The 25,437-nt window shown below is 41.0% G+C and overlaps 1 protein-coding gene across 45 annotated transcripts in view; it reads right to left on the bottom strand.

Annotated features, from left to right (window-relative positions):
• Positions 1-217: 217 nt before the first annotated feature.
• Positions 218-25,437, bottom strand: part of ANK3 (ankyrin 3) — a 906,473-nt gene continuing 881,253 nt past the window's right edge. For 38 of the 45 annotated variants that reach the window (XM_077454076.1, XM_077454078.1, XM_077454087.1 and 35 more), the window contains 5 exons: positions 22,621-22,749; positions 14,064-14,147; positions 13,837-13,908; positions 11,493-11,574; positions 218-1,580 (listed from right to left, as the gene is read on the bottom strand). In XM_077454076.1, coding sequence (XP_077310202.1) covers positions 11,509-11,574; positions 13,837-13,908; positions 14,064-14,147; positions 22,621-22,749 — 351 coding nt within the window. In that variant the 3' untranslated portion in view covers positions 218-1,580; positions 11,493-11,508. The remainder of the gene's footprint in view (positions 1,581-11,492; positions 11,575-13,836; positions 13,909-14,063; positions 14,148-22,620; positions 22,750-25,437) is intronic. The other 7 variants (XM_077454077.1, XM_077454110.1, XM_077454071.1 and 4 more) reach the window with 6 other exon arrangements.

The following is a 25,437-nucleotide window of genomic DNA, read 5'->3' as shown; positions in this document are numbered from 1 at the left end:
TTCAACACTGGTTTGCCAATTGCCAGGTCCAAGTGCTGTCATGTGACCTAGAAACAACAGAATTGACACAGGGGTTTTGTTGGGGGAATCAGCAGACAAACGGAAGCACAGGGGCAAACAGGGAAGGTAATCATCAGCAGCGGGGAGACAGGGCTATCCAGCTGATCTGTTACTTTGCAGCTCTAAAAAAAAAAAAAAGAAGAAAAAAAACGCAAAGCAGTTTTAAACACAATTTATTTTTTTGTTGTTTTAAATAATCAACTAGATCATCCAGTGTTTTGATTTCATACATTGTTATTAGAGCTATTATCAATGAATGCTGTTTCCATATGAAGAGAATCAACAAATAAAAAGATTTCACCAAAACCCAAATAAAAATGCCCTTTAAAACACAGCAGCATTAACAACCTAATATTACACTGCTAGAATGAATACAGATGATCGGCTTGACTGAAAAGAGTCTACATCTTATAGCCAGTACACAATACAGTAAAGACTTTACATCGTGCTGCTTGCCTAAGATCTAATTGCTCCTTTTCAGTTGGTTGTGCTTTGCCCAAGCACAGGGTCACCTCTTAAGCCATAAGCCCAACCTTCGTAAAAGCAATACAGTTAGTGCCTATCACTATGCACAACTGTAGAATATATTATTATTTTTTTCTCTTCAAAGTTCATGAAAGTATATTGGCAACAGCGACAAGATTAAATAAAGGGCTTTGTGTGAAGAAGAACTATAATGTCGTTTGGTTCATGTTTAGTGTAACCTTTTGCAAAGTTGAAAATAAAATCCTGAATTCAAATCAAGGTGAGAGAGGTACATGCACCAAAATATTAAATGTCCCGGGACTGCCAACATTCCCGGTCCTTTTTTTTTTTTTTTTTTTTCTTCTTTTTTTTTTTCCTGTGTACTATTTACGTTTGCAGCAGAATTAAAGAAATTGTGTAAAATCTGCTTGGCTTTATTTTTTTTTTCCATATACAAATATTTTAGTTGATAATATACAAGATTTTGTGAAGACGCACCCAGTATACTGACCCATCTGTGAAGTCTTACTAGATGTCTATCTGGATTTATGAATATGTGAGCGACATCCGATCGATGCGTTATTAACATGGACTGTAGTCTTGTTAGAATTTTTTACAAGTGTCACTTATTTACAGCAATTGATGATTTATAAAAGAAAAGAGCATTTTTAGACCCCGACTTTTAGGGTTCAGATAAAATAAGGCGAACTGTTGCTTATTTAGTGATTATTATAGGTCTTCCACAAGTCCAACCAATGTCATCTTCTTGGATAGTGTTGCAGGGATCTCCCGATGCTTGGATTGATGACCAGACCAGCATGGTATCTTATATATACACTGCATTGTAAACTGCACACTCCTTGACCCCATCTGAATGAAAGGTGATTTTTCCATGCTCAGTTTAATTGGCTCATGCTAAAATAAAGGTTTCTTGCATTAAAAAAAACCCATGCGGTTAATGTGTGGAAGCAGCAAACACACAGTCTTCAGTGATTTTCACTAAAATTTCTGTTCTTCTGAAAGTGTCTTCAGAATACTGGCAGTAACCATTGATCCTAATGGGGAAAAAAAAGCAACATTTTAGTGTAACTTAGATTAGTACCCTTAAATTGGTGGAATTGGTAAATATTACATGAGAACAGTAAGAGAAATAACAATAACCATATAATTCTTTGATACATTTTGAAATTCTATTTTTTCTTTTCTTTTGATTATTTGAAGAAATATGACTAAGTCGCCCCCCTTTTTTTGCACTGTTCCCCCCTGAAGAAGACCATAATCCCTAGAAGGTCGAAATGCATCAGGGTAGCAGGGGTGCTTTTTATTCAATGGTTTAACCCAGCCTTTCTCAACCTTTTCAACACAGAGGAACCCCTGAAATCGTTTTCCGGTCTCAGGGAACCCCTGCTAAAAATTAGAAATCTACAATCCATGATACATTGGTGTGATGGTCAGTGGGAAGAATGCTCCTTACATTAGTGGTCATTGGGAAGAATTACCTCCTTACAGAGAGCTAAAAAGATCAATGGTGTCAGTGGGAACTTACTTGAGAGGCAGAAATTGCCCAATGCTGAAGGAACCCCTAGCAGCCTCTGGAGGAACCCTGGTTGAGATCACTGGTTTAACCCAATGGATTAATAATTTAAAAATTGTTGTAATTGTTTTCATGATTTATGTACTAAGCAATGTATGCATTTCCATCCATTTATGTGTTCAAACAATATGTACCAGAGCTTGAATTTTAACCTATGGTGGCTACAATGTTTTTTGGATTAATAAAATAATTTTATATATCTATCCTTGTTTCTCATTGCTGCCAAAAAACCCCAAGGGGAACCCATTTTTTATATTTTTTGTAGAATTATACGGGGTGTGCAGCTAGCTCGCAATCTAAATTCTTTATGCACTTTCTTTTTTACATTTAAGTACCCTTAAAGTGACCTTAAATGTTAATAAAAAATAAATTAAAAAAACAACCATGCCATACTTACCTGCCCCAATCCTCCTCTTTTTGTGTCCCCTGCCATCACTCCTTGCTTCTCCTCTTCATCCAGTACCCCCAATAGCAGTTTGCTTGCTCTGGGGGTACTGTTGCATGCTCGCTCCTGAGCCACACTCTATACGTCCAGAAGACACTCAGAGCCCCGCCCTCTGCTCTCTCCTCTTTGGCTCACTGGCTGTGATTGACAGTAGCCAATGGCTCCCACTGCTGTCTCAGCCAATGAAGAATGAGAGACCAAGGAGAAGCTCAGGTGAGTATAAAGGGGGGGGGGGGGGGGCTGAGGGGCCACTGAACACAGAAGGTTTTTTACCTTCATGCATAGAATGAACAAAGGTAAAAAAAAAATTGAGCCTTTAAAACCACTTTAAATAACAGGAAAAGGGTTAAAATCTCTGTTTTATTTTTCTCATTTTAGAGAAAAAAGAGGTGAGTTTAGGCTTAAACATTTTGGCCACAGGTTTTAAACCTATTGAAATCAACAAAAAGTATTTTTGTTTAGCTTTTGGACAGTCAAGAACAGCTATTACCTCTCTTAGGTTTTAATTGCTGTCTGTGTCCCCCTTGAGGATATATTAACCCCCCTGGCGGTATTCATGAGTCTGGGTCGTGGTGAAAATCCAGAACCATTAGCGGTAACCCCGAACCAGACTCTTGATCGCATCGGTGGATCCAGGATGAGTATGCTTACCTTGTCCCCTGGATCCAGCGATGTCTCCCCGCAGTGCGAGCGGCTCGTCCTCCGCTCGATCTATCATGGAAACGAGCTCCGTTCCCTGCGAGCGTTGCGACGCACGGGGACGGAGAACGGCGCCAAATTCAAAAAGTGAAACACACACATTACATACAGTATAATGTAATCTTACAGATTACATTGCTGTATGTAATTATTTCACATCCCCTTTGTCTGTAGTGTTCTGTCCAGTGCCCTGCATGCAGTTTTATATTATAAAAACTGTTCTTTCTGCCTGGAAACTGGAGATTGTCCATAACAACCAAAACTGTCCCTTTACATCAAAACTGGTTTTAGACCAGCTAGAAAACAGCGATAATAAATTAGAATCACTCGCAGAATTGAGCAATAGTGATTTGTGGGGAGATCCGTCATCAAATACCGAAAAGTAATGACAGCGACAATTCTGCAACTGAGCAAATGTTATCATACCCGGGATGTCTACTAGACTCTGGTTTGGACAGATTTAAGTGAGTTATTCCTACTAAGAATTACAGGCCTACAATATAAAACGCCAAATTTCCATGCAAAACATTGTACCGCTTTCAGAACCAAAAATCAGAAATAATCATACCGGCAGGGAGGTTACCAAAAGGCACCAGTGCAAACCTACAGAGGTTCTAACCATTCCCTACGCTACCCAAAACCTGAAAAAAATAATCCAAGGCTACTTCTTCTTTAAATAGCAGAGAATGGGTCTGACCAATACAGATAATCACACTTGAAACATTTTGCAGTCCAGGCAGCTAAATTGGCAGCTAAATTACTGAAGGCATGTTGATATGTCAGCATCTGGCTGAGATACAACACACATTTTGTTTTCTTTGTTTGATTGGAGGCAGCATTCAAAATGATCTGATGTTTCTGTAGGATGATTGAATTCCTGCATTTCATTCCAGTGGACAAAACATTTCCACTTTATTTTTTCAGAAGTAAACTGCATAGAAAAAAAATGGGCAATGCATATTACCACTTCTTACAATGTGGCTTTAGTGCACATGTATCTGGTAGACCTTTTTTTTTCAAGTGGCAATGCAGTCTTTAAAACAACAAAGGTAAATATGCACATCATTATTTTAATAAGGATGTACTTTAATATGTGAAAATGAGTGCATACACACATTACTACATGTGTATAGATAAGAACTGGCCTTTATGGTGGCCACATTCCTAGTCTTTTTTAGGCAATTTCACTTTCAATCATCTTTTGATTGTAACAATGATTAATGCCGCGTACACACGACCGGATTTTCTGTCTTTCCGACGGAGTTTCCGATGGAGCTCCGACCGAATGGACTTGCCTACACAAGATCACACCAAAGTCTGTTTGTTTCAAACGCGATGACGTATGACGGGAATAGAAAAGGAAGCTCAATAGCCAGTAGCCAATAGCTGCCTTTGCGTTGTATTTGGTCCTTCGGACCAGCATACAGATGAACGGTTTTCCTGATAGGAATTCATTCCGTCGGAAAGATTTAAAACATGTTCTATTACTAGGTCCGTCAGACTTTTTGAAAAAAAAAAAGTCCGCTGAAGCCCACACACGATCGGAATATCCGATGAAATGATTCCGTCAGACCTTTTCTGCCGGAAAGTCTGGTGGTGTGTACGTGGAATAACACATCAATGCAGGCTACCGTCAACAATGTTACTTAAGCCCCATACACACTATCAGATTTTCTGCTGATTTTTGTCTTCAGATTTACCAAAACCATGTAGTAGAAGGGCCTGCCTGATTGCATACACATTGAAGCTCTTAAGGTTTGACCTCATATTATATGGTTTTGGTAAATCTGAAGGAAAAACTCAGCATAAAATCCGATCGTGTGTACGGGGCTTTATCAGCACCATGAAACAGCTAAAACTGTTCATTACTGGTTGCGGTTACTTGGAATTGTTCCATTTTTTGCAGTCAATATATGGATTAGAAGCTGAGAAATTTCTTGAAAAATGTAATTAATTTTTAAGTTTCTTTTGAAGAAATGCTGAATTTATTTATTAGTTTTGTTTGCAAATTTGGACATTTCTACTAGGTTTTGCCCAGTTTCAAGTGACCAAAAAGATCAAAACTGGCATGCATTCCAATTATAAATATCTCGAGACTGTCCTTGGAATGCTTTTGATAATTTTGCACTACAAATTCACTCAACCTGTGAAACAAATGAAAAGTCAGCTGACAGATTGCATACAAATTTACTGTACAGCTAACATAATGGCAGGTTTCCTTATTAAATAAATACCAGTACAAGAGTTCTGATCAATAATTGTCAATATAGTAGCTAGCTGCTCTCTGATACTATTAAGGCTCTATTCACATCTAAGTGCACGTTACAATACTCATTATTCATTCTGATTGGCACCCAAATGCACTCTGTGCTTTGTGGCACCCTGTTGGGCAAAAATAGTACAGGCGTGTTTTTTCAAGCAATAAGACTTGTTAAGGACCTATTCAAAAAAAAGAAAAAAAAAGGGGGCTTCTTCAATGCAACATGGATCAATGCATTTTAATGTGCACAGAGGTGTACTTGTGCCCTTAAAGTGGTTCTAAAGGCACAATGTTTTTTACCTTAATACTACTGTGTGCAACTCCCCCCGCCAGCCCCCTAAATTTACCTGAGCCCGATTTTGATACAGCGCTGTGCCTGACAGCCGCAGCAGCAAAGCAGAGCAGGGCCGAGCCGCACTGTCTATGTCTAGGGTCCATGAATGGGATCAAGCCCACAGGTGTGCCACCACAGGAAGTGGCTTCCGATGGTGGCACACAAAGAAGAGGTGGAGCCTGAAGCACTAGCAGGGGGTCCTAGAAGAAGAGGGTTGGGACTGTTCTGTGCAAAATTATTGCTTAGAGCAGGTAAGTAGTTTAATTTTTTTTTTTTAAATTACCCTTTACCCATTTCTCTACAATTCGTGGAGGACACAGCTCTGCTTTAACTTCTAGAGATCCGCGCTATAGCCGAATGACGGCTACAGTGCGGTCCTGCTTTGCCCGGACTACGTCTATTGACGTCGTCCAATGCACGAGCGGCCTGCGCGCCCCCCTGAGGGGCGCACGCAGCGCGTTCTGTGATCAGCGAGTCTATGACTCGCCTGATCACGGATCGGAGCAAGGGGTCGATCCTGACCCCTTACCACGTGATCAGCTGTCAGCCAATGACAGCTGATCATGTGAGACAACAGAGCCGGTAATCGGCTATTTTTCCTGTCAGCGCGAGGAGAAAAAAAAAAGCTGATCACCGGCGGCCGTGATCGGGACATTAGTCCCGATCACGGACAGCGTATCAGTGCCCACCTGCCCCCTGACAGTGTCACCTATTTAATAAAGAAGCGCCCCCCATCAGTGCCACCCATCAGTGCCCACAGTGCCACCCATCAGTGCCCACAGTGCCACCCATCAGTACCCACAGTTCCACCTATCAGTGCCCACAGTGCCACCTATCAGTGCCCACAATCTGCCTCAACAACAGTGCTGCACCTCAGTGCCACATATCCGTGTCCATCAGTGCCATCTACCAGTGCCCATCAGTGCCGCCCATCAGTGCCCAGCAGTGCCACCTATCAGAGCCACCTATCAGTGCCACCTATCAGTGCCCATCAGTCCCTTCTATCAGTGGTACCTATCAGTGCCCCTTAGTGCCACCCATCAGTGCCATCTTATCTGTGCCCATCTTTGCCCATCAGTGCCGCCTTATCTGTGCCCATCAGTACTGCCTTATCTGTGCCTATCGGTGCCACCTTATCTGTGCCTATCGGTGCCACCTTATCTGTGCCTATTAGTGTCGCCATAACTGTGCCTATCAGTGCCCACCAGTGCCGCCTATCAGTACCCACCAGTGCCGCCTATCAGTGCCCACCAGTGCCGCCTATCAGTGCCCACCAGTGCCGCCTCATCAGCGCATTTCAATGAAGGAGAAAAATGACCTGTTTGCAAAATTGTATAACAAACTATGAAACATGATTTTAATTTTTTGCATTTTTTTTTGTTTGTTTAGCAAAAAAAAAAAAAAAACAGCTGTAACTAAATACCACCAAAAGAAAGCTCTATTTGTGGGAAAAAAAATGATAAAAATTTAATTTGGGTACAGTGTTGTATGGCCGCGCAATTGTCATTCAAAGTGCATCAGCGCTGAAAGCTGAAAATTGGTCTGGGCAGGAGGGGGTTTTAAGTGCCCAGTAAGCAAGTGGTTAACCTTCCTGGTGGTATGATTCATTCTGGTTTTAGGTGCTGAAAGCGGTACAATTATTTTGCATGGAAATTTGGCGTTTTATATTGTAGTCCTGTAATTCTTAGGAATAACTCACTTAAATCTGTTCAAACCAGAGTCTAGCAGACACCCTGGGTATGATAAAGTTTATAATATAATAAATAATAATAAAAATTATTCAATAATGTAATCAAATCCTAAAACACTGAAAAAAGGGACACGTTTTGGTTGCTATGGACAATCTCCAAATTTCAGGCAGAAAAAACAGTATTTATAATATAAAAGTGCATGCAGGGCACTGCACAGACCACTAGGGACAAAGGGGGTGTGTCATTTTTTAATACAGCACTGTAATCTGTAAGATTACAGTACTGTGTGTGTTTTGTGTATTTTTACTTTTTTTAATTTGGCGCCGATCTCCACTCCCGTGCGCCGTAACGTCGCAGGGAACGGAGCTCGGCGGCATTCGGGCACTGTGTGAATTGAGCGGAGGACAGCTCGATCACACAGCGCGGAGGACATCGCTAGATCCAGGGGACAAGGTAAGTAACTCTCCCTGTGTCCTCCCTGCATCCAGCGATGCGATCCCGAGTCTGACTCGGGATTACCGCTAGGAAGGTTAAAGGATTTGTAAACCCTCAGCTTGTGCAACAACCCATTCAGTTTAAAATAGAGATGAAAGGCAAGACATTTGTATATAGATATAAAAAAATATTATAAATGCCATTTTTCCCTTTTCTATAAGTGATCACATTCACTGTGTCCTCAGCTGCATAAGAGCTGGGGGAGGAGAAACTGTAGCACACTGGTATTCCCAGTGAATGGCTGTGCGGGGGGGGGAGTGTAAGGACAAGTCTGATCATTGGAGGACCACGGTGTGTTCCCCTGCTTAGTGTGGTCAGTTTTTATTAGGAAAGCAGAGGGACTGGCAGGAATACCGGGGATTTTACACAAAGGAAGCAATACAAAGAGAACAGGATACTTTTTCATACAAGTACATGGTACAGCAGGCACATATTAGGAATAGGAAATGCTGGGTTTACGTATTCTTTAAATCAACACTAACTCCTGCAGATGGCAATATATCCAATACATGATGAACTAAAGCTCTAAAACAGAACTGTGTCCTTCAGCGAATGAAAGAAACTTTTTCTATCTTCTCCTTTAAAAAAAAACGGAATAGATAGAAATGCAATTGCTGCCATTGTTATCCCCATTCTGATCATGGTAGTTGCCTGGCTTTCTCTGATGTCAATTCTCCAAGTTACTGACCCAGGACAAGTACAAAGCTACTTGAAATCAGAGTGAAAACAGAGTGAAATCAGAAGTCCTCATCAGTATACTTGTTTCAGGTCAGTGATTCAGTGTATTAAATCCATTGGCGTAATAACTAGCCGATCAGAATTTTCATCTGTGGCAGTCTGCCTACAGTGCCTTGAAAAAGTATTCACACCCCTTGACATTTTCCACATTTGGTCATGTTACAACCAAAAACGTAAATGTATTTTATTGGGCTTTATGTGATAGACCAACACAAAGTGCCATAAATTGTGAAGGGGAAATGAAAATGATGAATGGTTTTCACATTTTTTTTACAAATAAATATGTGAAAAGTATGGCGTGCATTTGTATTCAGCCCCCTTTACTTTAGGTTAAAAAAAGATGGACTCTTGGCGCAGAGCATTGTGCTACGAGCCCACCCAGGTGTGTTAGCAAAGGAAATTAATATTTGCTTTGCTAACACGGAACTGCATCTATCCGCCAATCAGGGAGCGCTGGTCTAATACCCGTCACCTGATTGGCTGAAGGCACAGACATCCCTATTGGACGCCTAGTGGAACAGAGGAGGAGATGCACGGGAACCATGGAGGATGCAGGAACCGTCGTCTGCCCATCCCACAGCTCGCCGCCATCACCCGGATGGGGTAAGTGCTGGTTTGACGGCAGGCGAGGGAGGTAGGTTAACAGTGGCTGAATATTTTGGGCACAGGCTGCATATGATGGGCACAGAAGCTGCATATGTTGGACACAGAGGCTGCAAATGATGAGCACAAGCTGCATATGATGGGCACAGAGGCTGCATATGATGTGCACATTGGCTGCATTTTATGGGCACAGTGAGGCTGCAATTAATGTTTTTTTTCAGTGTTTTTCAGAATTTTTTAGTTTGTTTGCACCCCCCCCCCAAAAAAAATTTTTTTAGCACCAGCCGCCACTGGTGGTGGCACCATCATGTTGTGGGATGATTTTCTTCAGCAGGGACAGGGAATCTGGTCAGGGTTGATGGCAAGATAGATGGAGCCAAATACAGGGCAATCTTAGAAGAAAACCTGTTAGAGTCTGCAAAAGACTTGAGACTGGGGCGGAGGTTCACCTTCCAGCAGGACAACTCTAAACATACAGCCAGAGCTACAATAGAATGGTTTGGATAAAAGCATATTCATGTGTTAGATTGGCCCAGTCAAAGTCCAGATAACAGCATGCAGGAAGATGTCATGCACTACCTGGGTAATCTTCCTGTAATGTCAGCTCGAAATCACATCAATATAGATGAGGATCCGAATTGGATGCGACTTCCGTTAAAGTCTATGGGTACAGGTCGTATAGAAGTCACCTTAAAGTAGTAACGGAATCTTTTCTAAAGTCGGACTGACTTTAGTAGTGCTAATTAAAGTGTTACTAAACCTAGGGCACTGCATTCATTATATCTGGTCTCCCACAGTACACAGAACATTGAAATGCAATTATTTTAGTAAATATAAACAGCTAAAGACCTTTCCTCATTGGCAGTATATAGCAGTCTTGTGATTTCTGTCAGTTCCTGGTGAAGCTTGTAGGAAGAGTTTTCATACGGCACTGAGCTGTCCTATGAGATTGCAGGGCTCCTGATCCTTTGCCTGGACATGTGTGGACAGTGCTGATTGGCCCTGTGCTAATCACATGCACTCTCCTAGCAATACACACCAAACTGAGCATATGCAGCCTGACTCCAATGGCTCTGTCTTATCCGGACATGTGCAGGGGGACAGTGCAGGGAGGGAAGGATCTGTGCAAACAGCCTTTTTAAACAATGCAGATGATTAACTCCTTAGGTTCCACAGTGAGTATAACAAGCATGCTTTACTGCATATACAGACTGATTTTACTTTTGTGGGTTTAGTAACACTTTTAAGCGGTTGTAAACCCCGCTTTGTGATTTTTACCTACAGGTAAGCCTATAAGGCTTACCAGTAGATAAAATTAATATCTCCTAAACATACACCATTTAGGACAGTGGTTCTCAACCCTGTCCTCAAGTACCCCCAACAGGCCATGTTTGCAGGTTTTTCCCTTATCTTGCACAGATGCTTTAAATCAGAGTCAATGGCTTGGTATTGTGCTATTTTATCTAACAGAAATTCCCAAAACATGGCCTATTGGGGGTACTTGAGGATAGGGTTGAGAACCACTGGTTTAGGAGCTATTCACCCTGCACGCAGCCACGCTCTGAAGGTCCGGCGTATCATGGCAAAACTTCAGAGCTTCTTACTGGAACCGAGGGCTCCTGCACACATGCGTGGAAGTGATGTCATTGCGGCTCCGGCCATTCACAGCGAACCTGGAAGAAATTCTGTCAGCCCCGTCAGTGGTGACCTGGCGCCGCTGTGGGGGCTTCGATGCATACTATCACATTATCCCATTGTCTTGCAGGTTTTGTTTTTTTCCAGCAGTTTGCTACCGCTTTAAGACAGCGATCATTGAATAACAAGGGATTTCACATGTCATGCGACTTAGGGGTCTCACAAGCCATATCTCAAGTCGCAACAGTGTGAACAGAGCCTAAATGAGACAAACAATCTCAGTGTTCACACTTTTCAGTTTTCCTATTGGTGAATAAAGTGGCTCATCGGTGCAAATATGGTGATGCACTGAAAGGGCTAGGCCAGGTCTCTGCTCCACCATAAGCCTCCCCCAAGTTACACCTACATTCACTGAATGACAATTAGGACAATCAGTATGTTTAGCCTGTTACCAAAGTTTATATAAAACTAACCTTAAGCACTATGGTATTATGAAAAACTTTTCTTCTCAACATGTCGGACTTCCTTCTTGGTTTTCAGTTTATAGGCATCACTCTGTAATGAAAATAAATATTATACATAAAGTAACAGAGGTCATTCCTGCAACATGTAACACAGAACTCTAGGCAATTATAAAAACCCTTTGTTCAACTATGGATTAATTCTGAAATAATTACGGTATTTTAAATACCTGCACTCTGCACTGTGAGCCAATCAAGTACCATTACACTGCACAGGGCATTCACTCTAGAGTGTACAGGTTATTTACACAATTAGGGGAACGTTTAGGAGAGGGGTAAATCACTTGTGTTCTGATGTTTATTGACTGTCAAGTGTGATTTTTTTTGGGGGGGGGAGGGGTAGAACAAAGATGCAGAGCTGCAATGATGAATGGTAGTGCCATTTTCATTTCATTATGTGAACTGCAAGAGTGACTTTATAGAATTAAAAATATTTTTTTTGCAGGTTAAACAGTTCAACTATATGTATTTAAGCTTTGGTTTAGCCGTTTGGAGTTCTGCTTCACTTCATTTCTACAAAGCAGATAGATTGAAAAAAATCCTGCAATAATACTCTAAACATAGGGTAGGGAGTTGGACACAGACAGCTGACATTGTCATATTAAATCCAGTTTGTGCAGATTTGTAGGATAATAAAAGATAAAAACAGAGATAAACTACAACACAGCATAACACAATGTATGGCACTATACAATACAACTGGATGGTCCTGGGCAAAGCTATGCCAGAAAGCAAATCCACCTACACATACCACAACAATCTTGTGTGTTCCACTTTTCAGAATTATATATATGATACATTTTGTCATGTATAGAATAAAGGGATATAAGATAATTCAAACAGCAAGTGTCCGTTTGATATTTTAATCTGTAGCCTTAATGTCATCCACATTGACAAGTGGGAAGAGTCTCCAGTGCAGTGAACGACAGCATGTAACCCTGCATTTTGTAGGATGTGGTACTTTAACTATTTTTATCAAGAGGTTAAAAGGAGGATTGGATAAAAATAGAGGTAATTTAGAAAGCTTCTTTCAATAAATAAATTCCAGTTTTAAAGCGGAAGTCAAGGCAACAGATAAACCCTCTTACTAAATCCAATGGATCAGAGGTCAATGGGAAAATTGTCCCTTACATTGGTGGTAATTAGGAAGAATGCAACCCACACAGTGGTGGTCAGAATACCACACTTACAGACAGCTAAAATGATCATTGGTATCATGCTTTGCCAAGTGCATTGGCCCTGGAAGTTTGCAGGCACCATCAATCGACAGGTCAAGCAGCCATAGCTCAAATAACCTTCAGAAACCTCTGGAGTAACCCTGGGGTTCAATGGAACCTGGGATGAGAAGAGATCTAGTTGGTAAAATATGATGTAGCTACAGAATACTGGGAGGAAATTTACTCTGTATATATAACATAGGGAAGTACTGTCAATCAGCCTTTATAGTCAAGAGACAGAGATGCTGATGTTACTAGAGGGTTCTATATCCAGTGTGCACTGGTGGCACTTCAAGTTCTTAGTGCTGTTACCCAGATCCACACTGAGATTTAACATCTCATACATTACAAAGCTGCCTTCATGAACAATAATGTAAAAGGTAAAGCCCACAGATCAGTGGTAGAAATCGCTACAGATTAAAAAGGAGGTTGCCTTGACTTCACTTTAACACCTACTTATACTTTACAATATAAGTGCTTCAAATACTTACCCAGTTCCCACAATGCACCACTGACACTATTCAATTCATAAAGCATCACATAGTGCTCCAGAATGAGATTACACCATGCTATACTTTTATTGCCCCTTATAGCACATTTGGGATTGACTTACAAAAGGAGCATAGCATGTTCATTTTGGAAAGTGAAAAATCAATTAGCTTGGTAAAGCTGTTTTTACTTTAACAATTCTAATCACGTACTAAAAAATATCCTGTTTCTTTTTTGTTTTGAATTTCCTTGAATGTCTGGGTATTCTTTTCAAGGCAACTTTTCACTTAGCTTCATCACATTCACTAAACAAAGTAAACATGTTCCACGTCTCCAGTAAATCAACCCAAGCGTATTAAGATAAAGGTCAGGGTAGATGGGAACTAGTAGTTTAGTCAAATGATGTGGTAATGAGAACTCTTTTGGCCTTTGCTCATTGCATCCAGTCATGCACTACTAAGAATTACACCACTGTAGTAAACATATCAAGCAACCAGTTAAAACAAACCAAACAGATACACAAAACTGTAATAAAAAAACTAAAATAGTAAGGCACACAGCATACACCAGCACAACAAGGTATTACTTGCCCCAACTATTACAGTTCCACCAACTTTTTTCTCTTGTGGAACCATAACTCGTCTCACGACTTTCCGTGTCACCTATGAGAAGCAGGAATATTGACTGTGTTTCCTATATGGATTTCGTGAAAGATACACGAAAACACTGCACTGCATCAGTTGTCAAGCATGGGAATATACCAATGGACACAAAGGATTTTGGGAAATCACAGCAGCAGAAAATAAAGATCATTTACTTTTCTGGTGATGATGTTGCCTTCTTCATCTGTATACTGTTCTTCCGTAACAGATTCACCAGGAATGTTTTTTACTTCATCCCCCTAAAGAGCGTCAGAGCATTACATCAATCGTACATCTTAAGACCTATACATGGCACGCCAGACATGCAGGATATGAAAATAAACACGCTGTAGGGCAGCATGCCAAGGCAAGATAGGGTTAAACTGGCAGCACAGCCAACTTAAGAAAATGAATCTATAACAATATGTTGCACATGTACAAGTGAAAATTGTACATATCTCAGGAAGCTCTAATGATTGTTATAGTATAATTACATAATTCTTTCATTTGTACCAGTGTGTATAAAAATGAAGTTTCCTGCTTGTTCCTTTATTTTCCCCTCAAGCTTTATCTGCGTGACCTTGGATCCTGTAAACCCAAACACACAAAGCAAGTGCCAACTTTCGACCTCTGGCAAGCCCCACCATTTCCATATGTGGTGCATCATCAGCCAAAGGAAAGCCAACCCAAGTGGTTGGCAGAATACAGAGATCTGAAATATGCCTCTGCTTGCTGTATGCAGATGTGGCCAGTAAATCCTGGACACACAAATGATCTAGGCACAAAAAGGAGTAAAAACCCCTTTTAATTCATGCTTTTAAGCATGTAGAGTGGTGGTCAGACTGCTACCCTTACAAATAGCTAATAATATCATACAGCTGGCATGGGCCCTAGAACTATGCAGGCACCATCAAATGTGGGGTAAATACCCATTAACTGTGAAGTCAATTGGCTCAAGGAATCCCTTGCAGCCTCTGGATGAACCCTAGTGTAGAATGGCTGATTTAAACAGTGTAACAGGTCTGCTTTAAGATGTTTATGCACCTAAAGGTAAACGAGGGAGGAAACCCAGTATCTCTACTTATCAGACGAGAAAAGGCTCAATCTGCAGCAAATGACCCTTCACAGTAGGGATCAAGTCTGGCAGAAACAGGCAGAGTCAAAACAGGTGTCAGCTATTTATATTGTGCCAAGGACAAAAATAAAAAAACTGTTATTTTTAGATCTGCATGTAGACACAACCTGCATATCACTGCATCTTCTATTCCACCCATGAAATTTCAAAAGCATACAATTATTGGATGGTATAATAGTGTAAAACTTTAAAAGTTCTCATTATCAACAAGAAGGGTCTAAAACAAGCCTTTTCTGCCAGTAATGCCGCGTACACACGACCAGACTTTCCGGCAGAAAAGGTCCAACGTTCTTCCTGACGGAGTTCCAACGGAGTCCCGACCAAACGGACTTGCTCACACACAAACGGACCAAAGTCCATTCGTTTTGAACCTCATGATGTACGACGGGACTAGAAAAGGAAGTTCAATAGCCAGTAGTCAATAGCTGCCCTAGCGTTGTATTTGGTCTGTCGGACCAGGATACACCAGTTTTCCCGATAGAAATTGATTCAGTTGGACAGATTTGAAACATGTTCTATTTCTAGGTCCATCGGAATTTTTGAAGAAAAAAGTCAGATGGAGCCCACACAATTCTGTCGGACCTTTTTTGCCGGAAAGTCCGGTTGTGTGTACGTGGCATAACTTGCACCTACATTGGTGCCTTAAACAATATATCAGAACACAACTATTTTTCACTTAGTTCAGATGGGATATTTTCCTACTATCCTTTGAAAGAGTGTTTTTTTTATGAACATCCTGTGTGATTACATGTCAGAAGAACAGCTAAATTCAGATATACGTATTTGGCTGTGGATTCATATCAGCTAATAATATATCTTTTTCTAGAAAATAATCTCCTTGCTGATAAGAATCAATATGCACATTTTTGATCAATTGGCTGTGTGTGTGTGTGTGTGTGTCTGTCATCTTTGTTCCTCCAGGCTGTACACTTCACTATGCATTTTTTATATGCTACACTGACCTCTGAATGGCAAGTTTTTACTCTATATTTTACATCCCTTAAAGAGGAAGTAAACCCTGCGTGCGCCGTAGACAGCTGTCACTGTCTTTTAGTAAATATCTCCTAAACCGTGTAGGTTTAGGAGATATTTCTTGGACCTACAGGCAAGCCTTAGTCAACCACTTTAATCAAAAACACATTTATGTGATATAATGAGTGCATTGAATAATCTATATTGTCTATACCAAGAGGAACAAAATAAAATCAGTCTAAAGTAATTGGTATCCTTCCATCATGGGGATGACCTAACAAGGTAATACAGTGTTTTTATTTATTTCTTATACATAGCCAAATGGTTTTCCATATATATATAGAAACAAAGATGTAAAAGTGCAGTCTTTCCACGACTCAGGTAGTCGAGTAGCTGCAATTATTTTGATCCCTTTCCCATGTGAATGCCAACACAAGCAGGGTGTTTGTGGCAGTATACTGCCTGTGGCTGGACCATTGAGAAGGCCAGGAAACAATTTGCACCTTCAAAATGAAAGCTTGGCCGAACTGACTGTAAAGAGTCCAAAATGTAATGGCCACATGTAGGCAGGTATTTAGTTACAGTGGTGTGAAAAAGTGTTTGCCCCCTTCCTCATTTCCTGTTCCTTTGCATGTTTGTCACACTTAAGTGTTTCGGAAAATCAAACCAATTTAAACAATAGTCAAGGACAACACAAGTAAACACAAAATGCAATTTGTAAATGAAGGTGTTTATTATTAAAGGTGAAAAAAAATCCAAACCATCATGGCCCTGTGTGAAAAAATGATTGCCCCCTAAACCTAATAACTGGTTGGGCCACCCTTAGCAGCAACAACTGCAACCAAGCGTTTGCGATAACGTGCAATGAGGCTTTTACAGCGTCCTGGAGGAATTTTGGCCCACTCATCTTTGCAGAATTGTCCTAATTCAGTTACATTAGAGGGTTTTCGAGCATGAACGGCCTTTTTAAGGTCATACCACAACATCTCAATAGGATTCAGGTCAGGACTTTGGCTAGGCCACTCCAAAGTCTTCATTTTGTTTTTCTTCAGCCATTCGGTGGTGGACTTGCTGGTGTGTTTAGGATCATTGTCCTGCTGCAGAACCCAAGTTCGTTTCAGCTTGAGTACACGAACAGATGGTCGGACATTCTCCTTCAGGATCTCTTGGTAGACAGCAGAATTCATAGTTCCTTTTATCACGGTAAGTCTTCCAGGTCCTGAAGCAGCAAAACAGCCCCAGACCATCACACTACCACCACCATATTTTACTGTTGGTATAATGTTCTTTTTATGAAATGCAGTGTTCCTTCTACGCCAGATATACTTGGATACACACCTTCCAAAGAGTTCCACTTTTGTCTCATCGGTCCACAGAATGTTGTCCCAACAGTCTTGGGGATCATCAAGATGTGTTGTGGAGAAATTGAGACGAGCTTTGATGTTCTTTTTGCTCAACAGTGGTTTTCTCCTTGGAACTCTGCCATGCAGGCCATTTTTGCCCAGTCTTTTCCTGATGGTGGAGGCATGAACGCTGACCTTAACTGAGGCAAGTGAGGCCTGCAGTTCCTTGGACGTTGTTGTGGGGTCTTTTGTGACCTCTTGGATGAGTCGTCGCTGCGCTCTTGGGGTAATTTTGGGCGGCCGGCCACTCCTGGGAAGGTTCACCACTGTTCCATGTCTTCGCCATTTGTGGATAATGGCTCTCACTGTGGTTCGCTGGATTCCCAAAGCTTTGGAAATGGCTTTATAACCCTTTCCAGACAGATAGATCTCAATTACTTTCTTTCTCAATTGTTCCTGAATTTCTTTGGGTCTCGGCATGATGTGTAGCTTTTAAGGATCTTCTGGTGGACCTTACTGTGTCAAGCAGCTCCTATTTAAGTGATGCCTTGATTGTGAACAGGTGTGGCAATAATCAGGCCTGGATGTGGCTAGAGAAATTGAACTCAGGTGTGGACAACCACAGTTATAGTATGTTTTAACAAGGGGGGCAATCACTTTTTCACACAGGGCCATGATGGTTTGGATTTTTTTTCACCTTTAATAATAAACACCTTCATTTACAAATTGCATTTTGTGTTTACTTGTGTTGTCCTTGACTATTGTTTAAATTGGTTTGATGTTCCGAAACACTTAAGTGTGACAAACATGCAAAGGAACAGGAAATGAGGAAGGGGGCAAACACTTTTTCACACCACTGTAGTTTCCAGCAGTCGACCCAGTCTGGGTAAACATTTAAAGATTTTCGGCCTAGTTCCTATGCTTTTTGTTGTTGGCAAGTCCACTTGTGTAATATAAAGAGGAGGACTGCTAAAATCAGAGAGAATTATACAGGCGTAATTGTAGTAGCAGTTGCCTTCAGAGAGAGCTGTAAGTCCTGCTGCTGGGGAGAAGACGTAAGGACACCAGGGACCACAAACAGCATCCAAGTCATGAAGAATGCCTATATGAACTCTCACCTCATGGGGGTATGCCTGGGCCACCACATCATGTTAGTTAGGATTAGGGAAATTACATTGTTTGTGCTGTATTATCATGTTGCATTTCAACAGAAACATTAACCATTAATTTGAGCCTGGTCTGAAGATATTCAAAGGGGCACATATTGGTTCTGGTGTATTACAAAGAACGTGGGTCTCTAATTTCTCTACGGGGTATGAAGTAACATTGCTACAAAAGGTTAACTTGGCAAGACAAGGAAAAGCAGTGCAGTTCCTATGGGTAACCAAGCAAAGGAACAAGCTACAGCAAAACAGTAATTAAGCGTGGTACTTGGTAAGATGACAAGTCCTTTGGTAGCGAGGAGGTCAGTGTTCTAGCAGTCCTTCTCCATGGCAACTAGTTGCAGACTAGCGTTACAGAGATCTATGGCCTGGTCACGTGGTATGGAAAGGACAGAGATTCAGGTATAACTTGCAGTGCCGCTCTAAACTGAGACAAAGATCTCCCCGCCAGTTGCAATGAAAGGAGTAGGCGCCTATGCACTATTCAGGAGTATAGAAGCATCAACAGAGAAAAGAAGGAACATTGCTCACTGACCCAATGCATGAATATGTCAATGAATGCGGCCTCAGCCATTGTTGCTCCAGCCATACCCTCTGACATGTTTCACCCCACTCACCGGGGCTTTATCACAGCCCTGGTGTGTGGGCAAAAATGTGTCAGAGGGTGTGGCTTAAGCAGAACTGGCTGAGGCCACATTCATTTACATATTGATACATTAGGTCGGTGAGCGGTGTTCCTTCCTTTCTTTGTTGATGTAAAGGACAAAGTTAAGTGAGAGCACGCGTGAGGTCTGCACTAAGTGCTTGATGACCAGTGAAGGCTAATCTCTAAGTCGGGGAGCTAATGATAAGCATGCTACATGTGATGGTTACCCTGTGTGCACTGGCACAGTAGACCACAAACTTGGTGTAGTCAGCAGAATACACCCACCACATGAACCTGAAGACCACCCCTAAAGAGATCATGGCTGTATACAGTAGGTAGTTAGCTTCTAGAACTTGTCCAGGCTTCCCTGGAGACTTGGAATGTGACTGCCATGATGTGGCTTTGGATTGGCAGGGACTGTTCCCAGATTGGTTGGAATCCTAATAAGGGGTGTATATAACAATCAAAACCCAGAAGCAGACAGATTTCCACATGGTTTGCTACACCCCAGCATTACCAAATAATAGGAAGAAGCCTATTACCGTGCTGGATACAGGCCAGTATAGTTTCGAGTTATCTGCCCATTATGTCATTGTTGCTGCATGGAGTACTCCCCCTGGGCAGTTTGCACTGGCTACGACTCACTGCTATACCACCGGATGGAAGGGATGGAGGAACCTTCACATCTCAGCTTGGATGGTATCCCAACTCCTTGGGTTTCCTCAGCTTTGCATTGCCTTACCACTGCTGCCAAAAAGGCGAGCCCACCTGCCCCGCTTACCAACATCCCCTAGGAAGCAACTGGGTTGCCCCCCCGTGACACCTGGGGTTTATAAGTCAACCATTGCACCTTTGTCAGGTGGACCACCCACTGGGGATTTAACTCAACCAACCTCCTCTCCACTGGACCTTCCAGCTACCTCTGCTGCTGTACTGTTGGCCCTGACAATAGCAGCAATGCCCACTGGACCTCTACTGGACATCACAAGTTCTTCATCAATACCGGACACAGACCAACAGGTGCCATTACCATTGCTTGCAGAGGTTTCAGCCACCACTTTAAGCCCTAGGATCTACCCAGCCCTCTCCTACCCATCCAGAGAAATTGGTAAAGGTCTCCTGGAGTACCCTGTCATTTGACAGCAGTGAGGAAGAGCATCCCACCTCGCCCGAGGCTGTCATGTGCCTGCCATGGGTGCCTGAGGAAGCAGTGGCACCAGCATCTGTCACCAAGAAAGACCGGTCCCACTGTGCCCTCACCATCACGATGACTCCTACCAGGGACGGTCCCCATGAGCCAGAAGTTTGTCTTGACTTCAAAGATATTTTGATGAATATGTTCTTAACAAACAGAGGTACACATTTCCTTATGTGCCTGAGGATCTCTTTCAACAAAGAGAAGTGGCACAAGATCGACAGCAGAGCTGTTTGGGAGAAGCCCCGTGTTCCAAGGCGCTTCAGAGAGTTTTGGCATCGGAATGAATTTATAGAAGCTTGATTCCATTAAATATACAAAGCATGGAACCTGGAGAAGCATTTCTACAATGACAGAACTGATCAAGCCGGACTATACCTACCCTCTGGTGCATCATGTCTCTGAGAGACACCCAGTTACAGGAGAGAGGGTCTGGCTCCCAGATTCTAATTCTGTGTTTAATACTGCAATTGTGTTATACTGTTTAAGAGACCTTATATGGTTGCACTACTCATTTGAATTTTATTTATTTATTTATTTATTTCTATTTATGAATCTTATGAATAACTTATTTACTGTGGTCTTAGATGATCACAGCTGGGACAGCATGTGAAAAGGGGAGGGTGGATGTAGGCTGAAATGCCTTTAGTTAGTTTAGTTAGGCTCAGCGCATCCCTCCTAACGTAAAAATACAAGTGTCCTTTTCAGAGGAACTCTGCATGTTACTATTACTAAACACAGTAAAGGCTCATCTCTACGTGAGGGAAACTGCCTTAATGTTAGATTCATCATATGACTGCAGCCTCCACCTGGCTCCAGGCATTGATTGAGAGTTCCCCCACATGCATGGGTGCAGTAGACCACAGCAACATGCAGTTTGAATGAGCACTTGAAGTGCAACAAATAGAGTCACCTGCCAGTCTGTGAAGGAAATTGAAAAGGATGTACCACTAGTGACCCCCTGAAACTTGGTTTGTTAAATAGTAATATGAGGAATCTTAAAGTAGAACGAAAGTGAAAACTTTTTTTTTTCATTGTGGCTATGGTAAGGGAAAGTTATAACCCTTGTCATGTTTTTTTTTTGTCATGTGTCTTATTGGAGAGATTTTCCTCCATTCACTGTCCCATAGCCAAAACAGGAAGTGAGAGGAAATCCCTTCTAAGTACTGGTTATCGTCAGGGTCACCAGAACTAGTGTCTCTATTAAAGATTTCCCCTCTATTCTTCTGCTGCAAAGCCAAATTTGTTTTGTTTTTCTCACTTTCGATAATGGTGAACATGACAAAAAACCTGACAGGTGTTCTAATCTATTAACGCTCTGACCAACAGTATATTTCAGATAAAAATATCCTTTTGCAGCAATTACACTAAATCTGATTGTTTTCAGGTGCCATGGATTTTTTTTAAATAAAAATCTGAAAACTGAAAATCTGAGAGGGACCCAGTGATACATTATCTCACAAATTCTCTACTATTTTCATAAAATATGACAAATGGATTTAAGTGAAATAAAGCCGTTTATAACAGAGCCAACAGCTTACAGATTAGAATTACAATAGACATTTCTCATTAACCCGTTATTTTATTCTTTGCAGAACACTAGATTATGGTTTATAAAGCTGAAACCACAGGACATAAAATACCCTTGTTACAACAACTGAATAAATAAAAGGAAGCGATACAAGCATACAGAGTATGTGGGTAAAGAGGTTATTGTTCTGCATGATATTCACAGCAAACACCAGTGGAACACAATAAGACAAGGATAAGGGCCACTTATCAGGCAGCTCTGAGTTTTTGCCATAATCAAATATAACTGCTGAAGTTCGACTTAGCCATGCTACGTGAACACATAACGTGCCAGTTATTTTATCAGCCTTGTCATTGACACAAATGGTTGTCTAAAAGCATTTCCTTTTCCTGACAATTGATATAGACTGATTTTGTGTACTAAGCAAGAAGCGAAAACGCAGATTCGCATATATATTAAATGATTGTGTGCCTTCACTAAACAAGGTATTAACTTAAAAGTCAGCACAAAGCAAAATAACACTGCTTCGGGGGGTGGGAAAGCATATTATCAAGCCATTACACCATGGCTGCTTACACAATTTAAATTAGCTTATAATGTCTAATGCTGAAGTTATTTAAATATAGAAAATTTATGTATTTACATTGAAAAATACATAATAGATTTTAGGAAAAAGCAAACGTCCAAGGCAAAAACAAAAATCCATGCTGGGATCTGCACTGGCACTGCAGTCAGACATACTTGGTACCTTATATATCAATCTCCGTCGAGTAATTTTCGTAGTGATCCTTTGTTCCTCATCTGAGCTTGACTCATATTCACTGTCACTGCCACTAGAATCCTGATAAATGCATTTTAGGCATGTTTTACCAGCAGACTTAAAGGAAAAAGAAATATTTTTATCTACGACAGAGGAAGGACATGGTTACTTTGACATTTCATAGAAGATGTCAAAATATGTGCTTAACATGACCTGCACCCAAACTATAAATTCTTTTGCTTATAAACTAAAAAGAAAGAAATATGGAAGGTGCTGAGGCCAGGTCACCTGAAGTTTGGACAGACATGGCCTGTAATTTGCCTGACCATGTCACATAAAGTCTCCCATCTTCTGAATGTGCATTGTGCAGAGTCAGGCATATATGCACGTCCTTGACACTTCAGCTAAAGTGCTAGGCTCAGGTAATACTAAACAAAGGGGATAAAAAAAGCAAGTCTGCACAGTTATGACATTTAAACACTGACTATTTGGTTTCTTGTATGAACCCAAATCAAAACAGGCTTTTACTGAAGCTCTAGTGCATCATCCATACATGGTTAGCACTTGGTTGGGGGGGGGGGGGGGCAGGTTGGGGGTCAAGGCAAATCTACAGGGCCCCTATATTCCAGAATGATCTACTTACAGCAATCAAAGCACTTTTAAGTAGCTTTGATGTCAGAAATGTATTACTGTTGTGCTCCTTTATACAAGTGAATATAGTATTCTCCATGGCTGCCTCTTTCAACCAAAGGGGTCTATCTTGGCATACCAGACGTTCTGGAAAGGGATCTTGGCAAGAAAGTCTTGGAGAGATAGAAGATATTAGGAATTTGTGGTAATACCCCATGTCCCAACACACTTTGTTAGGATGGACAAAGGCTTTAAATTGAATCTGTCAAAAAGGTGGAAATTCATACTGGGCAACATGACAACATGTTTAAGCAGAGGTTTGTTTCAGTGAAAACTGCACTGGCAGTCAGACTGATCAGTAGATTAATTGTTAATGATACCTCCATGCATTAAGGAACATGTTACATGTTACACCAGTATTTAGGGTGTATCATGTAACATGTTCCAGTACCTGCCTCTTCCATGTGACAGCAGACAGAGGTTCCTCTCCCCCTCAGCGATTGTCACATATAAAATTGGTGCTCCACTTTCACAACTGTATCATTCATTCGCTGAGCTCTGTAAAAGAATATATTATAAGTCCCATCGTCTACTGTTGTAGATAGGCTTGTAATTCTCAATGGATTACCAGTGCACGGATTGGCACACTCATAGTCCATTAAATCTTCCTCCACTTAAAGCCCATACAGAGGTAAGGGCAGAAGGCTGGAAGTAGAGTGTGCAGGAGCCTGACACTGTACCCACAATCCACTGATCACAATTGAAAAACTTTGCAGGTTTTTGTGTAAATGGAAAATAAATGAACATTTTTTTACCTGCAAAAATATGTGCATGTATTAGATTTTACTTAAAGGTGAACTTAGCCTTTCATGTATTGTATACACCAATATACTCCATATTTATTTTTTCAAATACCTATATAAAATCTTTATCTTTGAAATAAATGTTACAGGGTGCAGCCATGGCACTGGGTATTGGCTGTATGTTTTCTTGGTTAGTCCACCAAGTTAAATTAAGTGTGATCACAAATTTTATACATATAATAAGACAAGAGTTTGCCCCTGCTACTAGTATTGAATGATAACTGGTGGTCCAATATCAGTTGTACCTAACCTCATTCCATTGGCTGAAATGATAAGCAGCATTATCAGTCCTGAATGTAAAGTCCACAGCTAGACTTCAAAACAATGTACTGATGTTAGCTACAAAAGCACGGTATCCCTCTGACCATCTCTCTAACACCAGCATTCATGGGAAGTACAGTTCTGTTGCTGTCTGCATGTCAAGGTGGCACAGAAGGCTCATGTGAAAATTGCTGATACTGTATGCTGCAGGCAGAAACAAAAGATTTAAAGCTGGCTTTTTACTTGTATTTAAAGTACCGGTAATATGCTACAAAATTGTTAAAAAAAAGGTTTAAAGCTCATTTAAAGCATTGCAGTCTCTGCTAGAATAGGGGAGGAAAGTATGTCCTTCCTATGACTCTACTTATGTAGAGAGAATATGTAGGCTGGCTTTGCTCCTTCTGAAAAGGCTAGCTGCTTGGCTACCTTTGTTTTTTTATACATTCTGAGTCCTGGAATAGGCATGCAGCCAGAACTCCTTATCTGCATATTTTCTAAGGATCAATTATTTAAAATACTGAATTTCGCGGTATCAGCATTACAGGGCCAGGCAAACAGCATTTTGAGATGGAGTCTGGCTTGGCTGTTGGTAGTAAATACAACATTTTTAAATGTTATATTTCATATTTACCTAGTTAAATGGATTTTTTTTTTAATCTTTATTGTTTAATACTGAGGATAATAAAGTAAGAAAATGAAGGGGTTCTTTATAAAGCAATAAACTTTTGTAATTCATTCTCATAATAAATAATCATATACATAAGTGTCAATGGAAAGGAATACTGTGTTAACTCAAAATGAAAGAAAAGTGAAAAGCTGCTACATAAACAATGTGACAAAGATAATAGTGAGTGATAAATGTAGCACTGAGGAATAAACACATATATCTATGTGCACATAAATGATAAGTGAATCAATCATAAATGAAAAGCAAAATGGGAATGTGAAAAAGTCGATTGGGTGTAAAGGTCCTAAAAAGGATCTGTGTAAGTCCACCACCAAAAAGTGGCTAATCAGGGATGGAGTACACCGGCACAGTCCGGCATAGAGA

This window comes from Lithobates pipiens, unplaced genomic scaffold (genome assembly GCF_037356315.1).
Source record: "Lithobates pipiens isolate NorthernLeopardFrog02 unplaced genomic scaffold, aLitPip1_a1.2 Scaffold_25, whole genome shotgun sequence".
Taxonomy (NCBI): Eukaryota; Metazoa; Chordata; class Amphibia; order Anura; family Ranidae; genus Lithobates; species Lithobates pipiens.
The sequence above is the reverse complement of the archived record's forward strand: the minus strand, read 5'-3'. Positions and strand labels throughout refer to the sequence as shown.